The sequence below is a fragment of the Gymnogyps californianus genome, chromosome 3 (assembly GCF_018139145.2).
Source record: "Gymnogyps californianus isolate 813 chromosome 3, ASM1813914v2, whole genome shotgun sequence".
Lineage (NCBI taxonomy): Eukaryota > Metazoa > Chordata > Aves > Accipitriformes > Cathartidae > Gymnogyps > Gymnogyps californianus.
Window position 1 is genome coordinate 128,017,463 of NC_059473.1, and position 18,048 is coordinate 128,035,510.

Consider the following 18,048-nt stretch of genomic DNA (forward strand, 5'->3'; position numbering starts at 1 on the left):
ATCCTGTTCCCTCCTACTGCCAGCAAGAGGGCATGCCTGGGCCTGGCCTCAGCCTCAGACACAGAGCAGTGCAGACAGATACCCAGTGAGAGACTTCTGCCTGCAGGCTCTGGGGAGCAAACAAGCACAGTCCAGACATCACTTCCCCATCTCCAGGGTGGTTGATGGCTCATGTTGTCCTCACACGAGTAGGCAGACTGGGCACATAGCGAGCCAGCGGTCCACCAGCTCTGGGCATTCAGGGCCAGCCCTTTCCAATCGGTCTGTGTCACATCAGCCAGCCTGGTGCAAGCCATGGGACCAGCTCCAGGAGCTGAAGCATCAGCAGCGACCATACCCCCGCAAGACAGAAGGAGCCAGGAGCGGGATGTGATGCTGTTGAAGCTAGGGTTTTCCCCAGAGCGGTGATGAGCTCTGCAGTGCACATCCTGCTGATCCCGCTGAGACCTTGCTGGGCCTCACCACATTATCTCCTCCAGGCAGCACAGGCATCGCACCGCTCACAGGGTGCTCAGCAGCTCCCCCTCAAACAGCTTGAATGTGTCAGGACTGAGCCCTACTAGGTAAATGGCAAAGCTACAGCCATGCCCTGGCACTGCCTGCTCCCATAGCTCTGTGGGGCTCACACCACCCCACAAAACAGCTCCTACCAGTGCTCCCTGCCCTGGCTGCACGCTCTGCAGGCTGGCCAGGCACTGTGGCAGCACTAGCTCCTCGTGCTCATTTGTGTCTTTGTTCCCCGCAGCAGGGAGAGGCCTTGAAGCCCCTGCACGGCAATGATGGGGTGCAGTGGAGCCCCGTTCTCCAGCAGGGATCCACTCTTCAGCTGTGCTTGCTGGGCCCAGCCCCAAAGACAAACCCTCCTGCCACCTGGCCACGACTTCCCTGATGGCGCTGGGGCAAATGCCTGCACTGCCCCATCCCCTCAGACTCAGGGCCAAAAGGGGAGCAGCTCCTGCCCTCCACAGGCAGCCATCTGAGCCCAGACACAGTGGCTGAGAGCAAGGTCTGCTCTAGGCTGCCTGCTGGGCAGGCATCCGGTGCCACACGGTTGCACCCGGGCTTTTGGCCAAGCCAGCATGCAGGGACATTGCCTCCCCTCAAGCCAGCGCGCCAGCCCCTCTGCTCCCCTAGACTTGCCCCCCGGGGCTGGTGGTGTGGCCCCCCACCCTCTCTCAGCTCCGCGCTCCGCAGTGGCAGGGGAGCGGGGCCAGGCATGCGGGATGGGCAGGGCCGCGCACTGCATGCACAGCTGGGAGCCGGCTCCATGCACATCCCTGGACGGGCGCCCTCGGGAAAGCGTAAGTTCTGATATGCGGATCTTCGCATGCAGAGTTCCAGGCTGGGCGCCTGGTGCTGCCTCCTCTTCCAAGGCCTGCTTTGGCTCTGGCAGGACGCCCAGGACCCCAGACGCAGAGCTGGTGTTGCACTTACACCTCGATTATATTGACCGAGGGAGACTTCTTCTATGAGAGAAAAATCTGCTTTAAGGCCCTGCTTTCCTAAGTCCCTGGGATGCAGGCCCCCTGGCAGAGCCCCCAACGTCCCATGGCAGGCACTAAGTCCAGCAGACCTCCTCTGCAAAAGGGCTGCCAGCTGCAGCTGAGCCCTCTGCCCTGAGCTGAGGTGTGGGTAAGCTGCAGCAGAGACCTGGCTTCAGCACCGCCCTCAGGAGACCAAGGGAGCTAACCCTGCAACCCCGGCCTTTTGCACCGAAGTGCTCTCCTGGCAGAAAGGTTCCGGTAGTTCAGCTGCACCACCTGCTCCCTCCCTCCCGGTGACTCCCTTCAACCACACACTTGCCTCCCCACGAAGCCTTTCTGCCCACTGCTGTGCCCCAGTACTCGGTGAACCAGTCTCCCTGCCCCACACTCTTCAGCCTCCAGGGCTTGCAGATGTCTGGTGACTTCTATCTGGTCTCTAGTGGTAGCCACGCTATACCTGATGTCCTTGGACAGGAGGTAGGTGCAGGGTCAGAGCAGAAGAAGTGAGGGGGTAGGAGGACGTCTGCCATGGGGCAGAGAATCCACAAAGCATGGGATGACTGGCGTGGAGGGACAGATGAGGCCTGCTGAGTGCCAGGCACGTCTCACTGCCATGCCCCTCATGACAGCTCTGGCATGTGCCAAGGGAACTAAAGGCTGCAGGTGGCGAGGTGGATTTTCTCAAAATCTGTTGCAAGCACGAGCAGGTACTTTACGCTAAAAGGAATGTGCTCATTGAAGAGCACAGCAGATAAGTGAATTCAGAGGAGGTGCTGGGAAGGGAAGGGGTCCTGGTTGCTGCACATGTGTTTTGTAGATCAGACCCTGCATGCTGAAGCAGGGTGCAGGAGGCAAGTGCCCCCATGACCACACTTTATAACAGGGCTCAGATCAAGAGCTGCACCGTTGTCTGCTACTTTACAGCCGCTTGGCCCTGAAGCCAGGAAGGGAAGCAAATGCAGAGCTTTTCCTTTCCTATACCTTGTTCTCAGCTTTGTAATTAAGGACTGCAAGAATAAACTTGCAGTGTTGTCACCTGCAAGGATGCCAAGAGTATGGTGAATGCAAAAAGACAAACTGAGGTGCATCAGCCCGGTAAAGGTGAACTTCGCAAGAAGCAGGAACAGGCCTTTGCACCTGCCTTTGCAGCCCTATATGAGCAGGGTCAGTTTGGAGCAGGGATCCAAGAGGAGGGATCTTTTTGGCAAGGAGTAATCAGGAAGCTGGAAAATCTGGAGGAGGAGAACTGAGGCCTTGAAGTCCAAACAGGAAGTTTCTGCTCCTGACATCCACTGGAAACCAAGATGTGGAAGCAGAGGGGCAGTTAGGCAACACAGTGAGTAGAGTTCCCACCATGGATCAAGGAGGCAGATGAGACACAAGGGAAAACCTCATGCAAGGTCCCGTTAGAGCATGCACATCAGGGTTATAAATCACTGTCTTTGTCAAGTAGCAAAGGGAGAAGTGTCAGGTGCTGAGGGAACAGCCAGATGAAAGTACTGCTCCCTCCCCATCCATAGCCCGGCACAGTACCTCCATTAGGGTGGGGAAGGGGCTCTGGGGTTCTTCCCATGAACGACTTGTGTAGTGATGGCCTGGAGCAGGCCCCAGTGAAGGCAGAAAGCGAGCAGTGATAGACCAGTGCAGGAACCATAAGAACAGCTGCCCAGCGTATCCGCCTCCTGCCTGAACAGGCAAGAGCTAGACCTGTCTATGGGATGCAGAAGAGGTGCAGCCTTGGAGGTGCATGGTGAAGGGGCTGTTACAGTGAGAGGACAGGTACCACCATGCAATGTCGGAGCTATCCCAGCTGATATATCCTGCTGTCTCTTCCAATGTTTCTCCTGCAATCACCCATGGGGCACACACACTGCCTCAGAGAGACCAGGGCTCACTGCACCCTAAAAACCCTCAGTTTTTAGGGTGAGAGCATGAGCTGGGGTGTTTCTGTTTCTGGAGAGGGCCAGAACCTGTCCAGGCAGCAAGCCACAGCAGATGTCATATGCCATCCCTCCTGACAGCCCTCCCCACTCACCTTGCTCCGCAGCAGCCCTCCGCTCGGTCGCTCTGGTGTGCTGTGCTCCGAGGAAGGCTTTGTCTTTTCCTTGTTGTTGTTGGAGTCGTTGTCCTTGATGATGTCATACTGTCTGCAGAAGAGGGCGATCACAGCTGCCGAAAGACAGGGGATGAAGGACTCCCTCACACTGTCTGCCCCCTGCCTCCCCTCCCCACAGCATCCCAGCTGGAGAACAGGCCCAGGGCACCCTGGGGTGCTGGTCACCCACACCCTCCACCTGTGTCAGCCTGGACCACCTCAGGCACCTCTGCATGTGTGGCCAGGCCAGTCTCCTTGGGCAGACGAGGCACGGATGCGGCTAAAGCCATCAGGGCACACGTGAGGTGCTTGGTGCCTATGGCTCAGGGCTCTGAGGCCAAAGGCAGATGTTGAGGCACTCAGAGAGGGACAGCCCTTGAGGTCAGTGAGCAGATGAGTAGGTTTCTGAGTGCCTCCAGCAAGGCACTCAAGTTATTGGTCCAGTGCTTGCGACCCTCATAAAAGACAGCCCTTGGCTTTGTCCTGTCTTGCAAACTGACTGTGGGGTCCGTTGCTCCGTCATGGTTTTACAGCACCCATCTAATGCAGCACACGTCCCACACCTTGGGACCCTGGACGCAGGACTGTGGAGCAATGCTTTGCACTGTAATCGTTAGATGTGTTGGACCCATTCAAATCACAGTGCGTTATCACAGCCACCCACAGACTGGACCTGATTTCTCCCTGTTGGCACTCTGACACACCAACCTGCACGAGGTGTAAGCTAGCAGCAGCCATCTTGTATTTTCTTCCAGTGCACTAGAAAAGTGTTCAGGGCCAGGACAAGGAGAGATTCCTGCAAGATGCCACTAGAAAATCCACATTTACTGGGAAGGGAGTAGGGGACAAATGACTTCCCATTCACAGTAGCTGCATGTGACCAGTCAGGAGCTGACTTATCTCCTAGGCTTCCTTGCTCCCAGGGCAACCTGCTGTTTGCTAAAGCACTGGCTTTAATCAGGTGCCGTACAGGAGCAAATCACCCATCTAACAGTTTTAGCAGATCAAGGCACAGCCACTACCAGCCAGTGCAGCAACGTTATCAGATGTCAGACAAGCTAGCTAAGGCCCAAGTTACATGATAGTTAATGTCAGCCAGCCCACATGCTCCAGGCCATCACTGCTGAGCAGTGGCTGTGGTTGCTCCTTTTACCCCACTGGCTCGAGCTCCTACAGAGACTCAATGGACTTACTGGAAAGGATGCCAGACCCATACCAATATGCCTCCGCACTCTCTTGAGCCCCAGCCTCTTTGTGGACCCTGGATTGCACCTCTGCCCCAGCCTGCCAGAACGTTGCTTGTGGCACTCACCTGCCCACATGAGCAGCACAGCCACGATGATGATAATCTCGCCTGTCTGCAGCTGCCTGTCTTTGTCCAGCCCTTCCATGGTGATGTCACCTGCAGAGAAGAGAACCCAGGCAGGGCTGGCAGCAGATACCTTCCCACCAGAACCTACTTCAGGAACAGCAACACCCGAGGATCTGAGAAGGAGCTCCAGAGGAGAAAGGCCCACCTCCCCCAAACAAGGACAGGTGTGGGATGAGAGGACATGCAGCTTCTGGCATGCTCCCCATCTTGGCTGGGGAGAGGACATGCAGTCTGTGGCTTTCCTGTGTCAGATAAACCATCCTCACTACCAAAGGCAGCCAGGGATTCTAACAGCTTGTTTGGGTTCAAGTAGGGACTGCACAATGCATGGGAGTAATCACTGAAGTTACTCCCTATGTAGGGACCAGGGCAGGTTAGGAAGGCCCTGAGTTGAACACAAAAGTTGTGAGGAAAGCCAGCCATCTGCTTGCCCTGTTATAGTCCTCTCAAGTCCCCCTCTTACGGCTAGTGCTGGAGGCAGACTCCCATGCCCAGTGGACCCCCTCTGGGCATCATCTCTCTTGGATTCTTGGATCATCTCTCATGGACCAGCACGTAGGCAACCCCAAGGCAAGAAGGCACATCATGGATATGAGTAGGAAAGGAGTCTGTGGGGCTCCATCATTTGTCCTTTGGTAGCTTGCAGGCTGGGAGATCTGACAGCCTGTTCAGTATTTTCTTCCTACAGGCAGCAGCTGAGCAGGCCACAGCAGTTGTCCTGGCCACAGCCTGCTTAGCTGAATAGGGTGCCAAGACCTGGGATAAGAGGGCTGTAAACCAGGGCTTGGGGACATCATCATGGCCATAGTGGACACGACAGCAGCCTCTACAACCCTGCTACCGATTATGACCCTGTGTGTCCCAAGCAGCCTGCTGCTCAAGGCAGCACCTTCCTCGCTGGCTGCTGGATCCCTGCCCGTGTGCTGTGGAGACATCCAGGTGTGGCCCCACCAGCAGCACCTGGGCAAGCTGGAAGGAGCTGCCTCACCTTGGTTGGAGCTGTTGGAAGGGAGGCGGTCGGTCTCCTTCAGGGTCCGGAAGTGGACACGCTTACTGGCCTGGCTTTCTCCGTACAGGCCGATGCTCTGCACCTGGATGATGTAATCAGCATCCTCCGCCAAGTCCCACAGCACGCAGGCCCGGTTGGTGGTGTTCACCTCCCGGATGAAGCGCTGCATCTGTCCATCTTGCCGCTGCCAGAGTGAAGAGCTGTCATCCCCAGGAGGCTGTTCCCAGCTGCACCAGGCACAAGCCCCTGTCTGCAGGGCTGTGCTGGGCACACTGCCCTCACTCCTCCCTTCCCGGGCAATCATCCACCCCTGGGGTGGGCCAGGCTGGCCAGCACTTTGCTATGCAGCATCTCTGTGTGGCCTGAGAGCCAGGCGCCTCCCTGGAGAAGCCACCATCATCTGGGGCTGTGGAGGCGGAGCAAGGCAAGCAAAGAAGGGTTATGTCATGGCTGAAGCACCATCCTTATCCAGAGAAATCGCAGGGAAGCCACTGGAGGGACAGCTACCCCCAGTGCAGCCCACGGTCTGCTGCCTCCCACCAGGATGGATGTCTCAGGCAGGGTGCCCTGGCAAGGGCTGCTCAACAGCAGAGGTGTCCTCAGGCAGGTGCCAGAGGAGCTGCAAACTGCGGCAAAAGGGCTGACATAGGAGCATGCTGGTAATCAGTGAGAGGGGTCCCAGCCCCCTGGGGACAGAGCCTGGATACCTGCTGTAAGATGGCATAGCCGATGACCACGTCTCCTTCTGGGACGTCCCAGGAGACTGTGGCAGAGTTTGCCTTCAGCTGCGTCACAGTCACGTTGACAGGGGACGGTGGCCTGTCTGGGTGAGCCAGGGATGGACCGAGGCAAGGCACAGGAAAGAGGCAAAAGAAGATGTCTCAGAACAGGCACTCGCTCCTGCACACCACCATGGGGGCCTCTCCAACATCTGCCCATGGCAGCACATTGGCCAGGGCGACAGGGAGCAGATTCTCCAGTGAATCTGTCCCCAGGAGAGGAGTGGCACAGCACGTGCAAAAGACTGAGCCCCTGCCAGCAGCAACACATGCACGGCATGGTGCTTCCTGGGCTGGTGGGCAGCTGCCCACTGTGGGGGGGAGGTGTGCAGGCACAGAGCTACTCCCTGCCTGTGCAGCTACCCCTCTGTGGCACCCGCTGGCTTTAGCAGTCTTCGCTCACTGGCCAGGACTCCTCCCTGCCTGGCTGTTGGTGAGAAATGTGCTCACTGCACACCTCACCCTCTGCAGTGTCCTACAGCGGGGAAGGAGGACAAGCTCGTGAGGCATCTGACTGGCTCTTCTCTAAAGGGCTTTCTTGCAGTAGCAGACATAGCCCATTGCTCACAATACATGTTCCATGTAAAAGGGATTAGCAATGCTGACCACGTGCCCAGGCTGCCAGACCCAGCTAAAGACACGAAGGGCCCCCAGTAGGCTCCTTCCACCTTGCAGACATCGAAATGGGAAATGCCTGTCCTGAGCAAAAAAGGATTAGAGTTTAAGAGACTGTCATGGCAATTTAACCAGTGCCTGCAGCTCAAAATCACATGAAAAGTCCCTGCAGCCTGTCTCAGAGCACTGCAGAGACCCTGCTATCAGAGAGGAGAATGACATTCGTATCAGTTCTTCACGAGGGCAGCTGCTTGCAGATCTGAATACCTTCACTGCTGCTCAGATGTTCATCTATTGGAAAGTTTACTTCATTCAGCTCCAGCACTAGCAGAAGCAGGGCTGCCTGGCATGACACGCTCCTGCTCAGCCTGTGCACAGAGTAGATTCTCGGCAGGGAAGTCCCATGTTTCTGTAGGGTCCAGAAAGTCCAAACAAATCCTACATTAATGCAATTCTTCAGCCAAGACTGTGATGGTAAAATCAGGCTCCTCTAAGCTCTGGGGCTGCCCCGTGGATGTGCACATCACGAATGCCTGGCACACCACCCAGAACTGTGTAGGAAGCAGCCCAGACACGGTATTTATATATCAACTGTGACAGAAAAATGGGGCAGCTTGGAATAAACATGCTATGCAACTCAATCTGGCCATCTCATCTGCCTGGCATTACTGCCTGCTCTAGAGTGGGGAGGAAAACCCAATGCAGAAGGCAGAGCTGACTTTCCCAGCAGTACAATGCCATTGGCTGCAAAGCTGGCAGCAACACTCAGCCGTTGCTATCCTTCAGAAAGCTGGCCTGATTGACCCATGGTCTGCACCATCACCATTTTGAGATTTCACAGCACTAAGAGCATGGCAGGATCCTATACAGGTACACAGACCTGCATACAAAGCCAAATTTTGTCTGGAAATTAGACACAGGAGTGCATGAAGAAAGACACTGAGGCTGCTGTTTACAGGGAGAGAGGACACACGAACAAGACTGTGTCCTTCTACAAGCTGCTTGTGTAGCACAAGTTCAATGCTGTGATTTATATAGATAGAAAAAGAGCCCCAGAGGGCACCTGAGAACAAGAAAAAAGACACCCATAACACCAACAACCACAGTTAGAGTAACAAGGAAAGGTAATTTCTGCAGGTCAGCTATTTAAATGCATTCATTCACATTTGAATATACCCAGCTCCAGATCAAGCCAGGAAAAGGCTGTGCTTCCCACTCTGAGAAATGCAGGTTTGTGGTCTGCCACGGGCAATTAAGACAGATAGGAGGGTCACCCACAGAGCCCAGAAAGCACGTTCTCAGAGAGACACTGGGGCTGAGTGCGTCCCCAACAGAAGCCTGCCGCATCACCAGGAGATAGAGTCATTGGAGACAACACGAACAAGGACATCACAGGATGCTGTGCCTTCTCTTTCAGAACAGGAGGCTGGAAAACTGGAAAGGATTCAAAGATACACTTGAAGATCCTTTATCCCATGAAGAGTGTGTCTCCTTAGAGTTTTGCCAGTGGGAATCTGTGAGAGGGAGTCTCTAAGCCATGTCCTTATCTGCACACCCTGGTCTCCCACAAGCCAACAGCAAAACAGGCTGAATAAAGCTGCAGTCCCCAGACCTGGCCACTGACTGGGGCATGTGTATTCTGTGCACACAGGAGCTGAGCTCCCCACCCCAGATGTGGTCTGGTTTTCCGCTCCAGCCACAGTCAGTGTGCAAGTTAGTTGCACAACTAACAGCTGAGCTGTAGACAGCACCCTGTCAGCTAGCAAATAACCACTCCCTTGCACTGTCCCAGGCAGAAGCATTTCAAAGTGTGTTTGTGGGGGGGAGCTGCAATGTTTCTGCTAGCCTTCAGACATAACACTCGTCCAAGGCTACCACTAAGCTAGCAAATGTAATGAGGTCAGGAACAGCCCAGGAATCCAGTGATGGAGACTGGACCCGGGAACTGTTTTGGTCTGAGCCAGCCAGCATGTGTCCAAACCACTCCTGCTAACCGCTCAGGAGTTAGCACTGATGTGCTCCCCTCTTTGGAACTCATGAGCTTAGTGCTATGGATGTGACCAGACCCTGCCAGCTGGCCTCAGGACAAGAACAGGACCTGGTGCTTCACAGGATACATCTACAGTAATAAATTAGGTAGCTTTTTACATCTAAGAGAATGAGAAGAGGTCTGAACATGCCCAAAGGGGGCAGTTGGACTTCCCGACCTTTAAGTGTATGTCACGAAATTAAAGGCAGGGTCTGACGTCTCTGCGACGCAAAAGTCAGTGGATGGAGCTTGTAGCAGGCTCCCTGCTTCGCACAAGAATTTTCTAGGCTTCTGCAGGGAGCCCAGCCTAGCCCAGCCCAAGTTTTCGGGCTGGGGATGCTGAGACATGGCCCTGGGGCTGAGTCACTCTATGATTTGAGAACAAGGGCACTGCACTGATTCTCGAGCCATGCTGCTGGGTCCACATGGGGCTGACAGTATTGCTTGAACTGTACTTAGCCAGAGCTTGCACAGGCCCTGTGTAGGGACCTTCACTCACTGGTGGGAGAAGGGCATCCCAGGGGGGATACCACCCAGAATATCAAACTGCAAAGGCAGTACACTCAAAGCCAGCACGATCTGCTATGACACCCAGAGCCAATCCCCAAATGTCCCAAATGGAGAAGGGGAGGGCGAGAGGACATGGGGGCACGGTGGAGTCACAGCGCGCATGGCTTGTCAGTGCTTCAGACCTCATGCATTGTAAACACACTCTGTGCAGGCTCCAGGCAAGCAGATCTGAACCTGTGTGACAGGGAGACCTGACGGCATCCAGGCTGCAGTTCTTCATTGGAAAAATGAGTGTCCCTTGGTCAGTTTGCAGTTCAGCAAACTGCAGAAAAGACATTTCTGAGCACATGGGATTTGCATGCCTAGCATGAAGAGACAGGACACGAAGTTTCAGAAGTTGAAACTAGAGAAGTTCACCTTAGAAACATGGGGCAATGTTTAATCCCAAGGATATGCAAGATGAGACCTTACTGAAAGTCATTATGACAAGACCTCCAAAGGACAGCTCACACCGCAGAAAGCTTTGCGCATGATCCCCACATTAAACCTAACATTCTCCAGCCTGCTCTGCAGCTGAGGTCAGGGCAGTTTCATGCCAGAGCTGTTGCCATAAAGATCTGTGACTGCAAGGGCTCCAAAAAATGCACTCTCTGAAGCCAACTATTAAAAACATTCCTGTAAAGCCAAGATGCTCCAATACCCTGCTGGGCTCTCCAGGAAAAGCATGCCACAGTTAAGCCCTGCCCAATGCATTAATTGCTAATGATTCTGCATCATTTATAAGTTATCCAGCTTCACTTTTGAGTAAAGCCATATTAAGAAATGGGCATCACCACAGAAAAAGCAATGACTTACTTAAGGCCTGGCGCACCCTTTTGTCCTGTCAGTACAGCAGTGCGTTCCTTTCAGTCCTGCTGAAGAGGTGGGAAGAGTTGGTCCTGTGTGCTGGAGCCAGCAGCACTGCAGCCTGAGGCTGGGCAGCAGGGAGGGCTGACCTGTGGGCAGCTGAGCACTGGACTAGATCTGCCACGCAACCTGGCTTTGTGGGTTAGAGAAGGGGCCAGACAGATGCCCCTCAAGAGTGATGTTGGCAGATGTGGCGCTGCATAGGGATGGGGCACAGCCCCACTGGCGCCCTCCCCATCCTGCTATGACTCCGGAGAGGGGACCTCACCTGCCCCTTGGCCCGTGCCCTTGGGACTGCTGCTCAAGGGCACCCAGATGTTTGCCCAACTTACCTCTGCAGTAGGGAGGTAAGCATCAGACTGCACATCTAAAAATAAGTGGCCCCTTTTTAACAACCCTAACTGCATTTCTTCCTGAATCCGTCAGGCCCTGGAGTACATATTTTGCAATGAGACTGAAAACATGGCAGAACATATGAGAACATGCCTGATACTCACAATTCAATTAATACATCAGTAACCTGACAAGGGGCAAATAGACAGCAGAAGGCTGCTACTGACACAGGGTCGTTCAGACAAGTCAAGGGAAGAAAGGACAGAGGAACTCTGGGTGCCGACAGACCTCGGTGTCTTAGCAAACACCAGCCCAGAGAAAGCAAGGCAGGAAGGCACGCAGGAATGCCTGTCAGCCAGGGACCAGCTCACAGCCCAGCCTACAGCACTGGAGCATCCCTGCCCAGGGGCATTAATTCTCCCAGGACTCGCTGCTCACTCGCGAGGGGCAAGGATGGGAAACAGAGAGGCCCTCCTCCGCGGGGGCACAAGGAGAGCCCGCGTTTCCCCACTGCCTCGCCCAGAAGCGGGAGGCTTCAGGAGCCAAAGCCACAGGCGGCGACTCCAGGTGCCCCCGGGAGAGCCTGGTGCCCTCCACGGAGGGCAGCACGGCCACACGATCGCACCCCGTCCCACGGGGAGGGGACGCGACACGGCCGAAGGCATGGCTGGCTGGGAGGCCACGGCGCCCCGGGGCCGGGCGCAGCCCCGGGGGGTTGCCCGGGGGCCGGAGGGGGCAGGGCCGGGCCCCACGGGATCGCGGCTAAGGCCATGCCGGGGACGGGGTAAGGCCGGCGGGAGCGTCCGGCGAGGGGCCCCAGCCCACAGCAGGGTCCGGCGCACGGCGTCCCTTGCCGGGGCCCGGCGAAGGGCGGCGGACCGCCCCGGACGGCGCCCGGCACGGTCCCCGCCCGGGGAGCGCCAGCCCCGCGCCCCCGCCCGGCCCCGCCGCAGGCGGCAGCGCGGGCCCCCGGGGAGCGGGGCGGCCCGCCGGGCCCCGCGGCAGCGAGCGGGGCGACGCGCGGCGTCCCGTCCCGTCCCGTCCCGTCCCGTCCCGTCCCGTCGGCTCGGCCGCACTTACTGGCTCGCACGAAGCAGAGGTCGCAGCTGAAGAGCACCAGGACGGGGTTGAGGAACGCCGAGAAGCGAGCCATGGCGGCGGGCCGGCGCAGGGGCGCCCCAGACTGCGGCCCCGGCCCGGGCGGCAGCCCTGGCACCGGCCCGGCTCCCTACGCCGCGGGACGGAGCGGGGCCGAGCCCCCGCCGCAGCGCGGGGGGGCGGAACGGCCGCCCGGACCTCCCCCGGCCCGCTCCGCCCAGCGCCGCCCCCCGAGCGGCGCCGCAGCGACTCCGGCACCGCAGCGGCTCCGGCGCCGCCTCCCAGCCGTACCCCGAAACGGCCGGCGCCGCCCCCGAGCCCCCCCCGAGCCGTACTCCTAAAATCACCGGCGCCGCCCCCCGAGCCGTACCCCCCAAACCGCCAGTGCCGCCCCTGGGGACTGCCAGTGCTGCCCCCACCCCGTGCCGTACCCCCGTAACCACCAGCGCTGCCCCCTGTGCCGTTCCCCAGTAACCACCAGTGCCCCTCCGCATGCTGTACCCCCAGTAACCACCAGTGCCGCCCCGCATGCTGTACCCCCAGTAACGACCAGTGGCCTCCCCGCATGCTGTACGCCCGGTAACCACCAGTGCCGACTCTCTCCACGCAGTCTTCCCTCACGCAGCGTGTTCACGCGTCTTTTGTTACACAACGACCCTCCTCACTTGCACTGTCCTGGTGTGGCACTTCCCATGCACCCACGCACTCTTTCACGAGCCCATGGCTCCGGCCCTGCGGGTTTGCACTGAGGCTGCACGTCCCATGGCAGCACAACGCTTTCTTGGTGTCTTGCAGGGACTGGATGCACGCTCTGTCCTGCTGTGATGGCATCGATATGTGGACAGTGGCCAGGCACTGTGCAAAAGGATGGTGTCAGTCTCCAGGACCCTGGAGGGCTTCTGTGCCAGCCGGGCCTTAGGCTGGGCCAGCACTGGCTGTCCACTTGCTGTGCCCACAGCAGGACACTTCATGGGAGCACGCAGGGCTGTCCCATGCAGACCCTGCCCATGCTGCTGCACACAGCTGTGACAGACTGAGGGGCCCTCAGCCACCTTCCTGACCTGCAGAGGGTTCTCGTGCATCTCTGGGCTGTGCTGCAGAAGGCTCGTGGAAGGCATGTGGGAGAAACCTGTCCCATCTTACCGGGGTTTCATTGCTCCACAACGCGGACACCACAACATTTGGCACAGGTGTAGGTGGTGCTGGCCAAAACCTTGACCCACGGAGCTGCAGACGCAGAGTGGTCACCCACCAGCCTGACCCTTTCAGTGCAGCTCTGATGGTCGTCGCTTATACGTGTTGTCGTCAATTAACGAGTTTATCCTTGCAAAATTCACCTGACCATGGCCACCCCAGGGGCTTGTCTGCGCCTTTGGCAAGAGCTGGCCCCAGCAGAGCACTGCTTGCTCCCCAAGGGTCACGCCTTGGGGCAGGGTTCTTGCCATGCATACGTGGAAGAGAGCTGCATTTGGAGATGCTCCTGCATTATGGCACCTGAATGTTAGGTAATGGGGACAGCCACCCCAGGACAGCCTCCCTTCTGCCCCATTGTGCTGCAGACCTATGTCCAGCCATGGGCTCTTGCTCACCTGCTAGAGAAGTCTGAATGGAGGCAGTGACACTTTGAAGTATTGCTGAGAGCAATCTTTACCAATTTGTGGGATGCTGGCTATCCTGGAGGCAACGCCATCCTCATCGTAGCCTAGGCTGTTGCTCCCTCAGGCTCAGACGCAGTACTTTCTGCGGGGCCGGCTGTGCTGCACTGCAGTCCACAGGCAGTGGTTAACTGTAAATGCCTATGTTCAGGTGCCCCTTCTTGCTTTCAGTCTGACCAAACAGGTATTGTGTGGAGCTGCAGGTTGTTGTGCGTAATGGGTTTTACTTGTGCTCTGCCGCTGGGGGCAACGGGAGAAGCAGACAGGCGTGCAGAGCCGCTGGGGCACTATGACCAAGAATGGCCAAGGCTCAGCACAGCATGGCTTGACACGCACAGCAAGGCACAGTACAGCATGGCATAGCCAGGCACAGCACGGTAGGGGAGGGCAGGGCAGGGCATGGCATGGTATAGCATAGCACAGATAGCTCAGCATGGCAGGGGATGATATGGCATGGCATGGTACAGCAGGGCTGTCGTGGTTTAAGCCCAGCTGGCAACAAAGCACCACGTGGCTGCTCGCTCACTCCTCCAATATAATGAAAGGCTCGTGAGTCGAGACAAGGACGGGGAGGGATCACTCACCAATTATGGTCACAGGCAAAACAGATTCGACTTTGGGAAAAAGAAATCAATTTAATTTGTAACCAATCAAATCAGAGTAGGATGATGACAAATAGAATCGTATCTTAAAAACACACCTTCCCCCCACCCCTCCCTTCTTCCCGGGCTCAGCTTTGCTCCTGATTTCTCTACCCCCTCCCCCCGCAGCGGCGCAGGGGGCCGGGAATGGGGGTTGCGGTCAGTTCATCACACGCTGTCTCTGCCGCTCCTTCCTCCTCAGGGGGAGGACTCCTCACACTCTTCCCCTGCTCCAGTGTGGGGTCCCACTCACAGGGGTCAGCCCTCCACGAGCTTCTCCAATCCAAGTCCTTTCCACAGGCTGCAGTCCTCCACAAACTGCTCCAGCGTGGGCTTTCCCACACAGTCACGTCCTTCTCCGGGCCCAGCCACCTGCTCCGGCGTGGGGTCCTCCACGGGCTGCAGGGGAGTCCCTGCTCTGGCGCACCTCCTTCCTCTCCTCCATCTTCACTGACCTCGGTGTCTGCATGGTTGTTTCTCTCACATCCCACTCCTCTCCTCACTGGAGCTCCTCTTCTTCTCCCATCTTCTTCCTCTTCTCCTCTTTTTTTTACTGTAGCTCTTTGTCGTGGTTTAACCCCAGCCAGCAACTAAGCACCACGCAGCCGCTTCCCCCTCCCCCCTCCCAGTGGGGTGAGGAAGAGGAAAGAGGGGGGAAAAAAAAAAAGTAAAACTCGTGGGTTGAGATAAGAACAGTTTAATAACTAAAGTAAAATATAATACTAACAATAGTAATAATGAAATATAATAATAATAATAGTAATGAAAAGGAATATAACAAAAAAGGAGGGGGAGGAAGGGAAAAAAACAAACAAACAAACACACAAAAAAACCCACCAGTGATGCACAATGCAATTGCTCACCACCCGCTGACCGATGCCCAGTTAGTTCCCGAGCCACGATCCGCGCCTCCCGGCCAACTCCCCCCAGTTTATATACTGGGCATGACGTTCCATGGTATGGAATACCCCTTTGGCTAGTTCAGGTCAGCTGCCCCGGCTCTGCTCCCTCCCAGTTTCTTGCACACCTGCTTGCTGGCAGAGCATGGGAAACTGAAAAGTCCTTGGCTGAAGATAAGCGCTACTTAGCAACAACTAAAACATCGGAGTGTTATCAACATCATTCTCACACTAAATCCAAAACACAGCACTGTACCAGCTACTAAGAAGAGAGTTAACTCTGTCCCAGCCAAAACCAGGACACTCTTCTTCTTCCTCTTCTTCCTCCTCCATCTTACCCTCACCCCCAGAGTCTTTGGGTTTTTTCCCCCTTCTTAAATATGCTATCACAGAGGCGCAACCACCGTCACTGATGGGCTCGGCCTCGGCCAGAGGCGGGTCCCGGTTGGAGCCAGGGAAGCTTCTAGCAGCTTCTCACAGGAGCCACCCCTGTAGTCCCTCCCTCGCTACCAAAACCCCACCATACAAACCCAAGACAAGGGCACAGCATGGTGTGACACAGTATGGTGTGACATGGTGCAGCAGGGAACAGCATGGTGGTGCAGGGCATGGCATGGCATGGCATGGTGCAGCAAGGCCCAGTGTGGCAGGGCAGGGCATGGTATAGCGTGGCAGGGCAACAGCACAACACAGCAATGAATGGCATAGTGCAGCATGGCATGGCATGACAGGGCACAGCACAGTATGGAAGGCTGCCAGAGCTGCCCAGCAGAAGGCAAAAGCAAGACATAGGTAGGGCTGCTGGAAAATTGGAGAGAAGCCTGGGGCTGGTGAAGTTGCAGGGGCTTCAGTGCTACAGTAATGCTGCTTTCTGCTGCAGCACCAGGCAAGGAATTGGACAGTAGTGAGGAGACAATCCAGGAGGTGGGAGGCCTCTCGGAGGTGTTATAAGTGAGGTGAGGCCTGGGAAGAGGAGCAAGCATGGCTTCTCCAGCTTGTGGGGAGACCTGACCAGTCCTCATCTCTGTGTGCTGAGGAGGCTATGGTACAGCTCTGTGTTGCTCTCTGGTATGGCCTCTCCTCTGGCCACTGACCACTGGCTCTAACTGGACTGGAGAGTTTGTCCCTGAGCATACGGACGATGTGAGGGGCCTGCATTCAAGGGGGGACCCATAAGTGCAGGAGGCTCCACATGCAGGCAAGCGTCCTGGGCAGTGGGGCCATGGTCATGCCTAGTGGCAGTGAACACCATGGGCTCACCAGTGTCACGCCTGTTGGGGCACTGACAGATGCAGCCATTTGGGCTGGTTCCCCCAGCACAGTCCCACCAGCTCCTCTGCAGTTGGGAATGCTCTGGCCCCTCCGGGGTGCTGCTTCATGTGAGCATGAAGGCACAGGCGTGGGTTGTGTCCCATCCCCAGGAGAGGCAGCACTGGGCTAGTGAAGTGGTAGGGAAGTAAGGAAATGAACCCAAATCATCCTCTATCGCCTTACAGGCAGTAAGCTACTGTTTTCTGTGGGCAAGGGAGACTGGAAGGAGGAGTCAAGCCAAGTGGGAATCTATGAGCTCCCTTGGTTCCAGGGGGCTGCTAAGGTGGCTCTGCCTAGCCGTGACTTTGGGCAGACTTGGGGACTCCTGAGACTCCTCACTGTCCAGCTGATGTCCTTTGCTGCAGCCTGTGTTGTCCTGGCTGTGTAGCACAGCCAGAGCTAAATAACAGCTAGACCAAGCCCTGGATGCGGTCAGCCTGCAGCAAAGGTACATTGATGTGTGCGTGTGCATGTGTGCACATGTGTGGGCACATGTATGCATAGTTCAGTGCACTAGGGCCCCTAAAATTCTTTCCTGGTCACTTCAGGAGGTCTTTCCTAGTTACAGGAGAATTGGTCTGTGTTTTGGGGAGAGCTGTGGAAGACCAGGGTAGTGCTGTTGCCATGGGAAGGATTTAATCTGCAGTGTTGGTGTGCAAGGGATAAGTTCCAGCCAAGCGGAAATTGAAGTCTGACAGAACCTAGGTTAACTTTGCAGCTGTATGGCAGGTCGAGTGGTCTTTTGGCCCTGTCTAGGTTGTTCAATGCTGCTTTTCAGGTCCTCTTGGTGGATCAGGAGATTACCTCCTTCCCATGCTGAGCTTTGTTGTTGCTGCAGTCAACAGTGGCTAGGATGAAGGTGAGTCTGATCTTGCTTTCCCAGCAGAGTCCTGCTGGAAGGCTCCTTCTCCCTCTATCTGCATGCTGGGGAAGGAACTTCAAGGAAAGCCAAGGGCAGAGCTGGCAACTGCAAGAATGTGACTGCAAGAGGTTTTAGAGGAACAGATTGCCAGTTGTCTCTTCTCTGCAAGACCTGTTCTCACCTGGTCACTATAGTTGTGGCCTGATCCCCCCTTGGTTATTGCAGAGCGGGCTGTTAACCTGATGGTTGGTGTTAATATTCACTACTCCATGGCCTGTCTTTGCCACCAGCCAAGGATCCAGGCTCTTGTCACTGACGGCTCTGTAGCATAGGTTCTTCTGTTCAGGCAGCGCAGTGAGCAGCAGGCACAAATGTGTGTACTGATGTCAGAGAGCTTCTGGTCACTCTGCAGCTCTAACCCAAATAACCTAAGTCAGGTCCTTCCTCTCA

General features: G+C 56.3%; 1 protein-coding gene across 5 annotated transcripts; it reads right to left on the minus strand.

Moving 5' to 3' along the window:
* Positions 1-1,148: 1,148 nt before the first annotated feature.
* On the minus strand, positions 1,149-12,301 carry FNDC4 (fibronectin type III domain containing 4). Of its 5 annotated transcripts, none has more exons than XM_050893760.1 (6): positions 12,213-12,301; positions 6,668-6,783; positions 5,940-6,144; positions 4,892-4,981; positions 3,520-3,631; positions 1,149-1,463 (listed from the first exon to the last, which is right to left on the minus strand). In XM_050893760.1, the coding sequence occupies exons 1-6, from the start codon at positions 12,283-12,285 to the stop codon at positions 1,442-1,444; spliced, it is 618 nt and encodes a 205-aa protein (XP_050749717.1). In that variant the 5' UTR covers positions 12,286-12,301; the 3' UTR covers positions 1,149-1,441. The 5 variants fall into 5 exon arrangements, with proteins under 5 accessions (XP_050749717.1, XP_050749716.1, XP_050749715.1 ...); XM_050893759.1 differs by having other exon boundaries at positions 1,149-1,466; XM_050893758.1 differs by having other exon boundaries at positions 3,520-3,653.
* Between the last annotated feature and the right edge of the window lie 5,747 nt (positions 12,302-18,048).

Bases quoted from the DNA above. Each gene is read 5' to 3' on its own strand.
- FNDC4 (XM_050893755.1), bottom strand. From the start codon at position 12,285: ATGGCTCGCTTCTCGGCGTTCCTCAACCCCGTCCTGGTGCTCTTCAGC. The intron at 6,784-12,212 runs GTAAGTGCGGCC...TGGCTCACCCAG, and splicing joins CCTCTGCTTCGTGCGAGCCA to ACAGGCCACCGTCCCCTGTC. The intron at 2,777-3,519 runs GTGAGTGGGGAG...CTTGGTTTCCAG, and splicing joins GAGGGCTGCTGCGGAGCAAG to TGGATGTCAGGAGCAGAAAC.